Source organism: Leptodactylus fuscus, chromosome 1, assembly GCF_031893055.1.
Source record: "Leptodactylus fuscus isolate aLepFus1 chromosome 1, aLepFus1.hap2, whole genome shotgun sequence".
Lineage (NCBI taxonomy): Eukaryota > Metazoa > Chordata > Amphibia > Anura > Leptodactylidae > Leptodactylus > Leptodactylus fuscus.
Genome location: NC_134265.1, coordinates 92,439,365 through 92,453,385, shown reverse-complemented (window position 1 = coordinate 92,453,385; position 14,021 = coordinate 92,439,365). Strand labels below are relative to the sequence as shown.

At 40.0% G+C, this 14,021-nt stretch overlaps 2 protein-coding genes across 3 annotated transcripts in view; one reads left to right on the top strand and one right to left on the bottom strand.

Moving 5' to 3' along the window:
- Positions 1–617: 617 nt before the first annotated feature.
- On the bottom strand, positions 618–11,254 carry VPS29 (VPS29 retromer complex component). Of its 2 annotated transcripts, none has more exons than XM_075272879.1 (4): positions 11,174–11,254; positions 5,304–5,495; positions 2,694–2,929; positions 618–1,038 (listed from the first exon to the last, which is right to left on the bottom strand). In XM_075272879.1, exons 1-4 carry the CDS (start codon positions 11,174–11,176, stop codon positions 921–923), a joined length of 549 nt encoding a protein of 182 aa, XP_075128980.1. In that variant the 5' UTR covers positions 11,177–11,254; the 3' UTR covers positions 618–920. The 2 variants fall into 2 exon arrangements, with proteins under 2 accessions (XP_075128980.1, XP_075128973.1); XM_075272872.1 differs by lacking the exon at positions 11,174–11,254 and adding an exon at positions 7,866–7,981.
- Positions 11,255–11,529: 275 nt separating this feature from the next.
- The window catches only part of RAD9B (RAD9 checkpoint clamp component B), a 41,188-nt gene continuing 38,696 nt past the window's right edge, over positions 11,530–14,021 (top strand). The window contains exon 1 of the mRNA XM_075271913.1: positions 11,530–11,563. Within this exon, the coding sequence (XP_075128014.1) occupies positions 11,530–11,563 (34 nt within the window). The remainder of the gene's footprint in view (positions 11,564–14,021) is intronic.

The window sequence follows — 14,021 nt, the reverse complement described above, 5'->3', positions numbered from 1 at the left end:
TAGCGTATTTTGGTCCTGATTTTGACGCGGGAAGCCGCATCAGAATAAGACCAAAATGTGCCTGCCGCGATGTCCCGGCTTCCCGCTCTGGAGTAGGCCCAAATGAATGGACCTAGTCCGGAGGGTGCTGCCACAAGGCGAACGCCGTGGAATCCACCTGAAGAAAGGGCGGCTCGCTTCTTTTTTCCGTGAGCGGGAACATACCACTCATGGAAAAAAGGAAGCTAGCAGTCTGCATAGACTTCTGTTGTGAGGGGCAGATTCTGATGTGGATTCAGCGCCAAAATCCGCCCCCTCTTGTGCCGTGTGAATGAGGCCTTTCTTTCTGTTTAGGGGGCAACAAGTGCAAAACAAACAAAAACTGGCAGTCAGCAAGCTAAATAAATAAAAGTTGAATTTCTCAGCATTAAAATAGTACTTTGACAATAACTGGCCCTGCAACTGCATATAAGATGTTTAAAAATGGTTTAGGTGGTGTTAGACTCACTGTAAATTATTGTTGTATTTTTATTTATTTTTTGTTAGTAGAAAACATTTCACCTAGCTTGGTAAAGTGGGACATACAAATAATACAGACATTAAATAGAACATAAAATAGAAGAGATGAAAAAGCATTTGTTGTTTTAATTTGTATTGTTATTTCTGTAACATCAGTGAATGTTAACATTATATGTTATATTTACAAGGTTATTTATTTATACAGGGTATTAATTCAATGTGGCACACTTTCTTTTTTTTTTTATAACACATGTAAACTAAGAAATCATCACTAGTTAGTTTACACCAAACATTAAAGCAGCGGTAAGTGAAAAATCACCTTACATTGCAAATAGGGGTACAAAGCTTACATAAACTGCCTAGAGATGTTCAATGATTAAATAAGTGGGAATGAAGGCAATAAAAAGTTCTGAGGATTTTCTTTAGGACTTCTTATACTCAATTCTTTCTACTTTGACATCATCTCCGATCAGTTGGTAGACATAGGTGACGACTGTTGAAGCTTGGATGTCCATGAGAACAAAGGAAGGAATGATGTTGCTGAAAGCAAATAAAGTAGCATTTCATCAGTAGTTAAAGACCATTCTTTTCTAGATATCTATTCATCTCTATAGAATGGTATAAGCAAGGGTTAAATAGATTTTCCTTCACTTTTCAATTGATGACCTAACCATATGACAGGTCAAATGATAGAACATCCATGGGGGTGGGAGTTTGATATCCAGGATCCCAACATGCCAGCTGCTTGAAGCTGCAGCAGCACTTTCTGAGCGCTACTTCTGCTTCACAGGCCATGTGATGTCATCATCTTTGACCAACTTTAAGATAACCTGTTTAAAACAAAAACCCATTTGCCTACAATTGGTCTAATTGTAACTCAGTCCCATTGAAGTGAGTGGGCTGCGCTGCAATACCAAGCATAATCACTGCACAAATGTACAGTGCTGTGCTTGAAAAGTACTGAAGAAGCTGTCGCCTCTTCAAACAGCTTGATCAGCTAGATGCCTGGGTGTCTGTAGTGACTATCTTAAATTAATGACCTATCCTGAAGATAGGCCATTAATCGTTTAGCCTGGAAAACCTCATTAAAGAGGACCTTTCATGTCCTCATGAAAGTGTGCTTTACTATACCGCTAGAAAACCGACTGAATTCAGCGAATTGTCAGCTTTTCCAGTATGTGTCCCAGTGTTATCAGTTAGTTTCGCCACTGATATCTCCCTACTGTTAGAAGGCGTTCCTCACTGCCTGGCATCATTGCTGATACAATGTACTTCTACTTGTCCATAGACTTGTACTGTGGGGGGGGGGGGGGGGGAGAGTCCCTCACAACTCAGTGTCATTGCTAGGCAGTAAGAAACATCCCCTGACGGTACAAAGCTATGTTACTGTCAGAGGAGGCAATCCTCACAGCCCAGCGATGATGCTGAGCTATGGGGAACACCCTTCTGACAGTGGGGAAATATCAGTGCCAAAACCAATAGCACTGATATCTCTACCGCCAAGGAACATACCAGAATTCAGTGTACTGTCGAATGTCTAGCAGTATATAAAACTGCACTTTCATGAGGACATGAAAGATCCTCTTTAAACCTGTTATTATATTTTGTTGTTGTAGGGTATATTCCATGGATATGCCAAAAATGTATAAGCTAGAACAATCCTCCATGTTTTCCAAAAAACTTGTGTGTCTTATAAGGGAATCGCACACTAACAAAATGCACATTGATCTTACTGCTTGTTAAGGGTTATCCAGGGAATTACAACTCCAACAGCTCCTTACATATCAATAAGTGCCTGGGGGCTGGAAGTATTGTATCTGAAATACAAGAGACTTTCAGCACTTTGGCAGCCCTTTGTAAAGGTTGGTACCGACACAATAAGGATTCAGAAAATGCAGATGTGGCAGAGTTAATCTGAACTTCAGCAATTGCTTAAACTGCGGATATCTTAGAACAAAATACAACAAAAAACATTAGAAAAACATTTTCAAAGACTTTTTACAGTTTTTTTTGTTGTCTTCTGTGATAAGACACCACGCTGCTACATCTGTATAAGTAAATGGGACTTTCTGCAACATTTAATACGCTGGAGGTTTTAGTTTTCCGGATAACCTCTATAATAATAAATATTTAGTCATGGAAAATAACTTTGTACACTGGTACTTAGATTATAATTCAGGTAAGAGATTACTTACTTTTCTAAAGCATTGTAGGCTCCTGTAGCAGATCCCGGGTTAATATAAAACTTATTTTCATGTTCAAATGCTTCAAATTTGTGTGTATGTCCTGAAATCATAATATCTACATCAAGCTGCCTCTGCAACAACGCCAGACTGGCCATATCACCCCAGGGAATCACTTGGTGGCCATGGATTAACCCGATCTTAAACTGGCCAACAGTCACAACCTTTTGTTCTGGATAGTTCAGGTTCTAAAGGAAACAAAAGACACTGTGTTATAAAAAAGGAACAGTTATGTCTTAAAACTGATAGATCTCAAGCTCTGGATAATACCCCTCGCCCCCAAATTCATATTAGGCGCAAGGTCTTGCATGACTGTGATTGTTATGTGATGGTGTTATGTCTCCCAAACACTCCTTGGGTTACAGAAAGTTAAGCTCCTACTTATTGCAAAGAGTTTGAAAAGTTTGTACGCATCTATTTTCCTACCTCTTTCTTCTCCATTGTCAACCCTGGACTTATTACATTCAAGATTACTTAGCTACAGCAATTTTCTGAATATGATGGTTGTTATTCGAAAGGTATTTCGTGTAATTGTGAATGTGCTCTGTATTTTCTACAGCAATGAAAAATAAGCAAGATTACCTAATTAGGCTTAAAAGGGTTTAAATAAGTCCGTTTTTATTCATATGCTAATTACACTGGTGCACGGTACATCGTGCACCTCTTTGCTGTTGTTTCCTATGGGAGGCTGATGATGATGATGATGACTCAGCTTCCTGTTTGCACACACACATAGGAGATAATAGCAGAGACAAGTGCTGCTGGGAACTTCCTGTGCTGGCTGGGAGCTCAATAGCATATGAATAATACCAAACTTATTCAGAAACCACTGAGGCAATTTACATACTAAAGGTAGGGGTGGAATAGAATTTTTAAAGCCTATGCAAGGATGTGATTAGCTAAAAATGACTTTTCCCAATGATAGAGCCCCTTGCAAAAAACAAGACAACAACATTACTAATAAAACTGTAGAAGTAGGGAGAAATGAAAGGGGGATATGACTGCAGAATCAAACTACACAGTAATAGTTTTTAGCCTGTAGGTATGAAAACCTGAATTTGCAAAGGAGATTCAAAGACAATCAGTTATCATTTACTGTAATTACCGGTATATTTCAGTAAATGTTAAATTAAAGTAATTTTTTTTTTATAATGATAAAAGTAAATTAGATTACAGATTACTGCAATGATATTGAAAATAAATACTGTAATATTGAAGAATAATGATATAATAATGAATATGATTGCATTAAACGTTTTTCCCTTAGGCTATGTTCACACTACAGTTAATAATGTAGTGTGAACATTAATGGGAGCAGACTAACAGATACAGATGGAACCCTCTCTTTGTCAATTCCCACTCAATTTAAACAACATGATAGAGGCTATCCTCCATCATATTTACTTTTGTAACAGAAGAAAATATCCTGTAGAAAAGTGAAAAGCATGACGGAAGAAAACTTCCATCGTATTTTTTACATTGGGGTCAATGCAGGCACACACCCAATGGACGGGATCTCGATCTCAATTTGTCATTTAAAGGTGTTTTCCTATCTCGCTCTCTCAGGCCCGGTTCACATGTGCTTTTGGGCCATTCTGTTCCACTCCGCATTTTTTGTGTGGAAACTACATTATAGTCTATGGTGTCCGTAAGTTTCCTTAGGAAACCGCTTATTTATGTGGATTAGGTTTCCATTCGGAGGGTCCTCAAGCAGACTTCCCAAACGGAAACCTATGTGCAGTTGTGAACCAGGCCTCAGCAGTTTTCTGCAGTCTCCTTTTGTCACTGTATTTTTCAGCAAGCTGGCGGGCAAGCTTTGACTGTTTGATGGAAAGGACATTATGAAGTAATTCAATAGATATAAACAGTGCCTTTACCATGAGAGAGTATTTACTAGGATTACTAAAAATGTAATATAAATGCAGATCAAATAATATGCAAAGTAAAGGTATATTACATTACATAGGGTTGGAGAGAACACTTACCAAGCTTCTACAGAGAACGTTCTTGCAGTAAACTAAATGTTATATTTGTGTTTATATAGTGATATACACTGTCTGAGCCTTTATCAGCAAACTACAATTAGCCGAACGGATTGTCCTGACGCAGAGCAAGAGATAACAATAAGATAACTTGGCCCTACCTCCAGAGAGCAGCGACTAATACTCTGACTGGTTATCACAGGACAGGATGGGGACCAAGGAAACGCTCTGTAAGCAATGGGAGGAACAATCTAACAAAGCAGGCAAACAAAGCAGCACTGCTAAAGAAATGTATTTAGGAAAACTCTTGACTTTACATAAACTATAAGCATACATAGGATCCTTGAGATAGGAATAGCCCTTTAATGTCCTTAGCTTTCATCCCTTCACAGGATGAGAGCAAACAGTAGTGTAAACCTACCCTTAGGATTCATGTGGCCCACTCATTCTCAGGACTGATGGCAGTCTCATAGGTTAGACCAACATTAGTCAAGAAGTGACAGATATAATCTTTGTTTTTATATTTACTGTATGTAGGTGCAACACAAGAAAAGAAAAAAAAAAAAAATTAAATGAGAACCTCATCAAAGTCTCCTCTGACAATATGAACATCTCCAGCCAGTGTCTTGAGGTAGTCATAGCTCTCCTTGGTGCAGAGATTCCCAGTGCACAAGATATGTTGTATCTTACCAGGGACAAGCAATTTTTTGAATTTTGCTGGCAAGCTGTTACAGCGATGTGGGATGTGCAGATCTCCTAAGACCAAGACCAACTACAAAATTGAGAGGGAAAAAGGATGTTAGATACAAATCATATAATAATTTCAGTTAGCAACCAAAATGTTAATTTGGTATGTATATAAAAAAGGACTCTCTTTAAACTACACCACATGCAAGTCTCACAGGACTATATACCATATATAAGCATGAAATAGATACCTTGTGTGTAGTGCAAAGAGAAGATTATTTATACTGATGTCATTTGGGTAAAGCATAAAATAGATAACAGATAATGTGTCTGGAACGATGTTCTGCTCATGCAGTAAATGCATCATTACAAATCATATAAATCACCTACAAAACATTATTACCACAGGTTAATAGTAAACAAATCACTCCAAATAATTTGTCAATTCACACAAAGGGATTATCACTAAGATAGTAAAGAAAAAACAAATTAGATAGCACCGTATTTAAATGTAGACCAATACAATATAGATTAAAAGATCCTGCAAAAATATATTGCCTACAGAAGCTTGAGCACTTGTAATTCTTTAGCATTCTGTAATTCTAAAGTCAGTTTTGCTGGATTCTATGTTGCCATAAATTTCATCAAACTTATAACATTTTAAATGTTATCTGATACGTTTTATACATCTAGAAGTCTCACGCTTATGTCCTAAGGTGATAACTCCAATCTCCACACCATTAACATAGGCTAGATTAACACCTGCGTTAGGGTTTCTGTTCTTTGGGTCTGCTTGGGGACGTATAAAATGGAAACCCAATCCGCTTAAGGCTAAGTCCTCACGTTGTAGAAATGCAGCTTTTTTGTTGCAGATTTTGTTGCGGTTTTTTGAGCCAAAGTCAGGAGTGGTTACAAAAGGAATGGGAGATATACAGGAAGTTCTTATGCTTCTCCCTTCTGCTCAATCCACTCCTGGCTTTGGCTCAAAAAAACGCAACAAAATCTGCAACAAAAAAAGTTGTATTTCCGCAATGTGGGGCTTCAGCCTAAAAAGCGGTTACCTGTGGAAACCCACAGGCTATAAAGGGGTCCGCCAGGTTTTCATCTGAAAAAATGAAACAACCACTGCTGCAGGACTTTTCTCTCCGCATTTTTGAAGCGAATTTGGGGACAGAATCCCCGAACAGAGAATGGGCGTAGGTGTGAACCTAGCCTTACTGAAGTAAGATTGCAACTATGTTTTTCCTGTCTGATAAATCTGAAGTACAAGCCAGCTAGACTGGCCAGCCTTTCCCTCTTTGCCCACTTTGTTTCTGGTTTGCTCAAAATGTAAAACTCTAGTTTGTGACTTGTTTTAAGCAAGATTTCTGGGGCACAGGGCTCAATAAATTCTTCTCTAAAAAAAAATAAAAAAAAAAAAATAATATATCATATGATCACTTAATGCTTGCGGTTCCAACCTTAGAGCTACAAAGACCTAGACAGCTGTACGTAGCATCTCTGCTTACACTGCAGCCACTGAGCGCGCTTTCTGTTTTACTAGCGAGTATATGGGGAAGTGGAGGCACTACTAGTGCTCATACAACTGAATACACACTGAGATTTTTGCAGAAACCTTTTATTCCATATTGTATTTGTCTGGGTTTACACACAAATATTTTATATTTTGCATCATTGAGAACACACACAAAACACAGCAACCAAGTAGTAATATATCATGTAATAGATGTATTCACATCTATGGCAGTTGTTTTGGGTTGGGGTTTTTTACCAAAATATATTACATATACATATCTTATACTTATCTTTGTTACTCACGGATATTAACATGAAAAAGGAAAAGCAAATCCTGAACCCTATTCACACTGCGGCCCCTTGCACACAGGGCAATTAAAACCGCACATCAGCCATATTTCGCAGTTCAGTTAGAAGACAGGACTCCTTGCATAACAGAAATCTCTGATCCTAGGAGTCCCTGCGTTACTGTGGCTGCACGGTTTGTACTACATATCTTTAGTATGAATGGTGAAGCCACGGGCAGGGATGTTCAGAACACCATAGATCACTGTGCAGGCATTTAGCAACTCTGGTCTCCTGATGGATCCATCACTGTCCTGACTGTTTTTTCTGGTCTGCAAACAGGGAAGTGAACCCAGCTTAAAATCACCACTCACTACACTATAACATTTCAACACTGAATAAAAAAAAAAAAAAAAAAAAAGCAAAGGCACAGTATGTGTGAATGAGCCTAAGTCTCTTAGATGCCTTGTGATTAGATGTGCTATGATGGTGAAAAGAAGTGATCGAGATTTCACAGTGGAAGGCTTTGACTGGAGAAGGTCTGGTTGTGTGATGTCAGAGGTGTTAAATCAGCAAATCACAGAGAGGGATAGATACACAGAACCCAAATCATTGGTACCTCACCAGTGTTAGTACGTGATCAGAGGAAACTTACTCTGTGCCCAGGCTTATGGAGGAGTTGATTGCAGACAAGGGGTATGAAAAGGTGAAACATGAGCGATGTTAAATAAAAGAAAGCAAAAGAAAATGGGTGACAAATTAGGAAAATGAATACAAAAAAATAATTGATTTGGAATGTTAAGAGAGAAAATCTTTTAGGAAATTTCTTTAAATGCAGAAAAAAAAAGATGTTCTGAGGAAGCAACGTTATACATGATTATTGATAGATTTTAACATACAGAGTTAAGTAAAAATGGATATACATTCAACAGCCTCCTGGTTTGACATTATACTTTTCAATACAAGGCCAATTTTAGATTTTTGTTTTATGGGCCTTAGAGTCATGGACCCCAAAGAACTGTACTGGGAGATCAAACAGTCCCTACAGTCAACTACTTCTAGTCAGGTAATAGGAGCAGCGCAGCAGCCCCACCCAGCGAATAGTGGTGGTTCCAGGGAATTGCATTGCCACTCCTTTTCCCTGAATACTTCTCGTTCACTGCTGTAACTTCTAGTTGTGTGTCGGACTCCCACAGTTAACATACGGATGACCTATCCTTTGGTTATATCATTAGTATGAAAAACCATTTTGGGGCCAGACAGCCCATTTAACTAGAGAGATTTATTTCCTCCTCTTTTTTTTTTTTTTTTTTTTTAAATACAATAACAAAAGCAAAAGAAAGACTCAAAACTGTACTGTATCCCTATAAAATACTTACAAAGAAACAAAAATGACATTTTATAGCATGTGAAAGTAAAGTTGCAGCAAATTAGCTGTTGTACTTATGGGAAGTAGATAAAATAAAAATAAAAATCCTATTTACATCTTCTAAAAAAACTGTAGAGTAATACAGTACAAATGGGTAAAGGACTGGGATACTCACAGAGATTACAGAATTTAACCATGGAAACCATACTATTCAGTAAGCTTTTCCCATGGCAAAATTGATAATCCTATGACAAACCAATCCTGTGTCCTTAGCCTGCTTCTACCCTCATTCTAAATGTTACTGACACTCAATTTATCCTACTGAATCTGCCATATGGCTTGTAGAATGGACCTGGAAACTAGGATATCACTATAACTCCCCAAGGGCTAATTCAGACAACCATAATAAGGCTATATGACTGCCACAAATCATGTCCTGATTGTAGGTCTGACATTACTGCATCAAATTAGAATCATTTGACCCATGGTCCGGCCAGGATTTGTGGCTGTTACATGATCTGTGTAATACGGCCATCTGAATTTGCCATCAGACATGTATATTCAATCTCCATCTCTCCTACTTGTGGTCACCACCAGCAGCCTTGACTTGCCAAGCCGGAATCAGTGGACCCTCATTCTCCTCATAACATGACATCCCAGAGTTTGGACCCCATCTATCAAGGGAATGTTCTTTAGCTACATCATAAATGTTTAAAGTGGACATAACGAAAATAGAAAATACAGTGCTTTACCTTCATAATATACTGAGTTAAAATACTATGTTTTGGCTATAAGACCATGGACTGGAAACATAAATAATGATGTGGCTACACATAGCTTCCTGCTCTGAATGTTCATAGATATTGATTATAGCTAGAACACAATGTATGTTATAAACACTACAAGGTGTAAAGCACAGTAAAAATGATGTGTCTTAGTTTTTACATAGCATGCACTATCCTGCAGCTGTGCGTCACCGTTCACACTGCACACCGTCTTACGCTAGGTTCACACTAGCATTCGGGTCTCCGTTCTGTGGTTTCCGTCTACTGCATACAGAAGACGGAAACCTGTCAGAGCGGATCCGGCCGTGAGCGGCAGTGAGCGTTTTATGCTTTCCGCCACAAAACCGGATTTTTTAAATCGGACACAGAGTACTGCATGTCCGACTGTGTCCGATTTTAAAAAAACGGTTTCGCGGTGGAGAGCGTAAAACGTCTCCTGCCTCTGTTTTGTGCAGGAAACGGAAACCTGCAGAACGGAGACCGGGTGCAGATGTGAACGAGCCCTTATTCATAGCAGCCATGCAATGAAAGTACAGCTTTGTGCCATTCACTTCTATGGGATGGCCTGTAATTACTCTACATCATATGACTGCTATTACACAGAGGGTAAGCAATATAAACGGTGAAGGGATCACAGCACTTGCATGAGTGCTGCATCCCAAACAGCTGATACCAGGTATTGAACTCCACTGATCCATTATTGACACACTATTATGAGGATAGGATATCAATAAAAATGTACAGTAATACCAGTTTAAGTCATACAGAGCTATATGGTGAATTTCGACAACTGTATAACTGCTGATCATACACATTTGTCATATGATTCATTGGTTTGTGCACCAATCATGGCCACATTCCTTTTAGTGGATACAGATGTCATAAGGTTATCGTCATATGGAACAGATGGGGGGGGAGAATTTTTTTTTTTTTTATGTGGAATTCATAGAGTAATTGTTGCAGGTTTAATGCAGATTTCACTCGATGCATTGTAAACAGCAGAATCCACAATGAAAAGCCTGCAGACCTAATAATCTGCATATGGCAGCCAAAACTGTGGCGATCAGCTGATCCCCAAACTGGTCACAATATGAGAAGGATTTGTTTAGTTTAGTTGATCCCTTGTTACAAGGGATGATCCTATAAGGGTACACGGACATGGTGCATTTGGGAGCAATTAAAAAAAAAACAAAAAAAAACGTGTTTCACTTCTAACGTGTAGAATCAAGAATCTGCACCATAAAAACTGCATGCAGATTTTTAATGATACCCACACTTCAAGTATTACATATGTATTGGTGTCTTCATTCATTTCTACGTGTCTAGTTAGAGGTCAGTCTGGAAGCAAGCCCTTTTTTTTCATGGACTCATCACATCGATGAAAGGGTATGGGTTCATGAAAAAGAAAAGGCAGATCATCGGTTTTCCCTGGATGCAGATATTTCAAAATCTAATAATAAGATCTTAACCGCACCATGTGAATGCCCCCTTACTGACCTGATGATATGATCTTTATATATTGTATTATTTATAGGACAGAAATCGGAGTTTAATCATCGGATATCTGCCGCTATTGCCAAAGGCATCTGCTCCACTGAGTGTGCCTGAGATCATATGACAGCACCAACACCCATCTGCAGACACTTAAACCACCACAGGCCCCAAGTCCATCTGTGCCCATAGAGCGACACTTTCAGTCCTTGTCCGCGTCGTAAGCTGTAGGCAAGAGCCTTCCCATAAGATGGGGAACTTATCACACAAGAAAACCGATTCTATATAGCCGAGTACTACCTCGGAAGGAGCCCTTACCATCCTGCAAACCGGAGCCGACAGCCAGAATGGAAGTAGCAAGAACGCACTTCGGCCAATAGGAAAGCAACAACCGATGCCAATCACAAGATGGCGTCAATAGCCAATCGCGATTCTATACCTCTCGCCAATCAAAGGACGGAGCATGTTATCAACTGTCTACGGAGCACAGGAAGTGTCAAAATTGCACAACTTTGGGCAGAACTGCTGAGTGTACACGGACTAGAGAGACGTGAATTACATCCTAACCTGACTTGTGTCATGTGACTTATTCCCGCCTTTTACATTTTTGACACGGGTCATTTTGCCAGGATTGTTTAATAGTGAACGGTTTACCTCAGAAACAGCCACTAACCATGAAGTGTGTTATACCTGGCGGCCATTTGAAAGGTAGCTGCTGTCATTGTCATTCTATTAAGTGTGATAGCACACTGAGTAAAAATACAGCAATAATTTACTTCATAATACAGAGCAATAGAAATCTGTCCAGTAACATGGAACTTCTCCATGACAAGTGATGAGGTGATAGATGGGGCCACAAAGTGTCAAGCAAATGGGCAGTTTGGTCAGCTGGGGGAGTCTGCAGCATCAGATCAACTGTGGCACATGAGGAAACGTCTGGTCTGTCAATAAAGTGGAGCTGCAATACTACAAGCAACCTGTGGACAGCTGGGGCGCTGTTTTTGAAAGAAAGCTGCTTTGTTTCTGTAATCTTGCACAAGTCACATTTTCTCTAAAGTCACCATACATTGTAGATGGCTACTCTGAGGATGAAACATCTGTCTCAAATAATTTTCCAAGTAGGGCACCAAGTACATAAGATGGAGCCTGAGAATAAATGAATGAATATGACCCACAGCGAGAGCAAAATTATAATACACTATGGGATGTATTTCTGAAATACACAAGAATAGTGATAAATTATGTTGAACACTGTCAAGTCTATAGTTGTTGGGTTGGTTGGCATTCTAAGCCCCGTTCACATGGGGAGTGGAAAGGCGGATTTTGGCACCGAGAGTGACACGGGGAGCTGCGTCACTCTCGGGCCAAAATACGTCTGTCGCGGCTTCCGACGGTCACGGGTTCCCCCTCCGGAGTAGGCTCAAATGAATGGGCTGACTCCGGAAGTTGCTGCGGTGAGGCGGACGCTGCGGCTGATACTGCCGCAGAATCCGGCTGAAGAAAGGGTAGTTCGCTTGCATGCAGGGTTCCTCTGTCCGCTTGAGAAGTCGGACATCTTCACTTGCGGACAGGAAAGGACGGGCACGGAGTGCAAAACAACGCACCCGATGCCCATTGAGATGAATGACAGGTGCCACGGACACAGCTAGTGTCCGCTCCTAATGTCCGTGACAGATTTTGAGCGGACACTACCTGTCGGACACCGACGGTAGTGTGAACGCCCCCTAATAGTGACTGTGCCGGGTGGCTGAAGCTGGCTTCAGATGGGGGCATTATTGTCATCGCACATAAACATGGTGGATCTGAGTAGTCGTTAGCAGCAGCTGATAGTGAAGCGCATTGTTGGAAAGACAAACCCCCTAAAGCTCTTTTCTGCTTATTTGCATAGTGATAAAATAATGATTTTTACAAGAGTGGCGCACTGATCCCGAATAAGAAATACACCATTGTAAACTGTGCTGACAGTCCTGCAAGATACTGTGATTAGTCTATATCTCAGTTTTGTGTTGACAAACTCCCTTTAACTACTTTGGGACTGCCCATTGACTATTTACATCTGGGTGGTCCACTCTTAAAACTGCAGTGTTAAGCAGTTGCACAATTCTATGAAGCAGGGTGCCGGCTGTTTCTAGACCTGCTACAGGAAAAACAGGAATGGTTGATTATCATCCCTGCCTTAACAATCACTGTGTACACAGCTATATGAGCCACCAAGAGAGGACCCAGAACAGCTCTACAGTAAGAGCTCCATTGACTGTGTAGTGGCCAAATCAGGTTACTGCAGTTCACCTCCCATTCACTTGACTGGGAGCTAAACTGCAGACTTGGTTCAATCACTACACAGAGAATAGTGCTGTCCCATTTTTGCCTCTAATGATAGATCATCAATATTTTTAACCTGTAAAACCACTTTAATAAAACCTCTTGTATATTGTAAGGAATACTTATGTATACATTCTCCTGCTGTGGTACCTTAAGTTGATTTAACCTACATGAAGTATGAGAAAATCCCCCTACGGTAACATCTCTGCCTGTTCAGGTCTCTGTGCCACCCTCTGCTCGCACACTGCGGCGCAGGAGGCGTGTTCTGTTTGATTCATTGCTTAGTGTTTTTCGTTGCACTGTGTGAAGACTGCTGTATCTCAGTAATTGAATTTCCACCATACTCATCTCCTGCACCTTGTTTTCCTCTGTTCATGAAATGGTTAATTCTGGCCTTGCCTGTGTGATTTACAGATTGTCTTCCAATCAAGCCTAGGGCTGGTCCTGGGCTTTCTATATACATGCCGTCCGCCCACACAGACTCACCGGCTATTGAGACTCTGTCCTTAGGCTTGGTTCACACATCAGTATGCCATCCGTCAGTTTGAGACTTTAAAACGGACTGATGCACATACTGATTGTATACTGACACCTTTTTATGCTGATAGTAAATGCCAGAGGACAGATAAGGGGATTAAAAGTAGCAATTGTAAACAGAGTACAGATAAGGATGTATAATAAATGTCCTTGCCTCATATAATAAATATCCTTACCTCATATAATAAATGTGCTTATCTCTACTCTGTTTACAATTGCTACTTTTAATACTCTTATCTGTCCTCTAGGGGACAGACAGCGTTTGCTATCAGCATAAAAAGGTGTCAGTATGCAATCAGTATGTGCA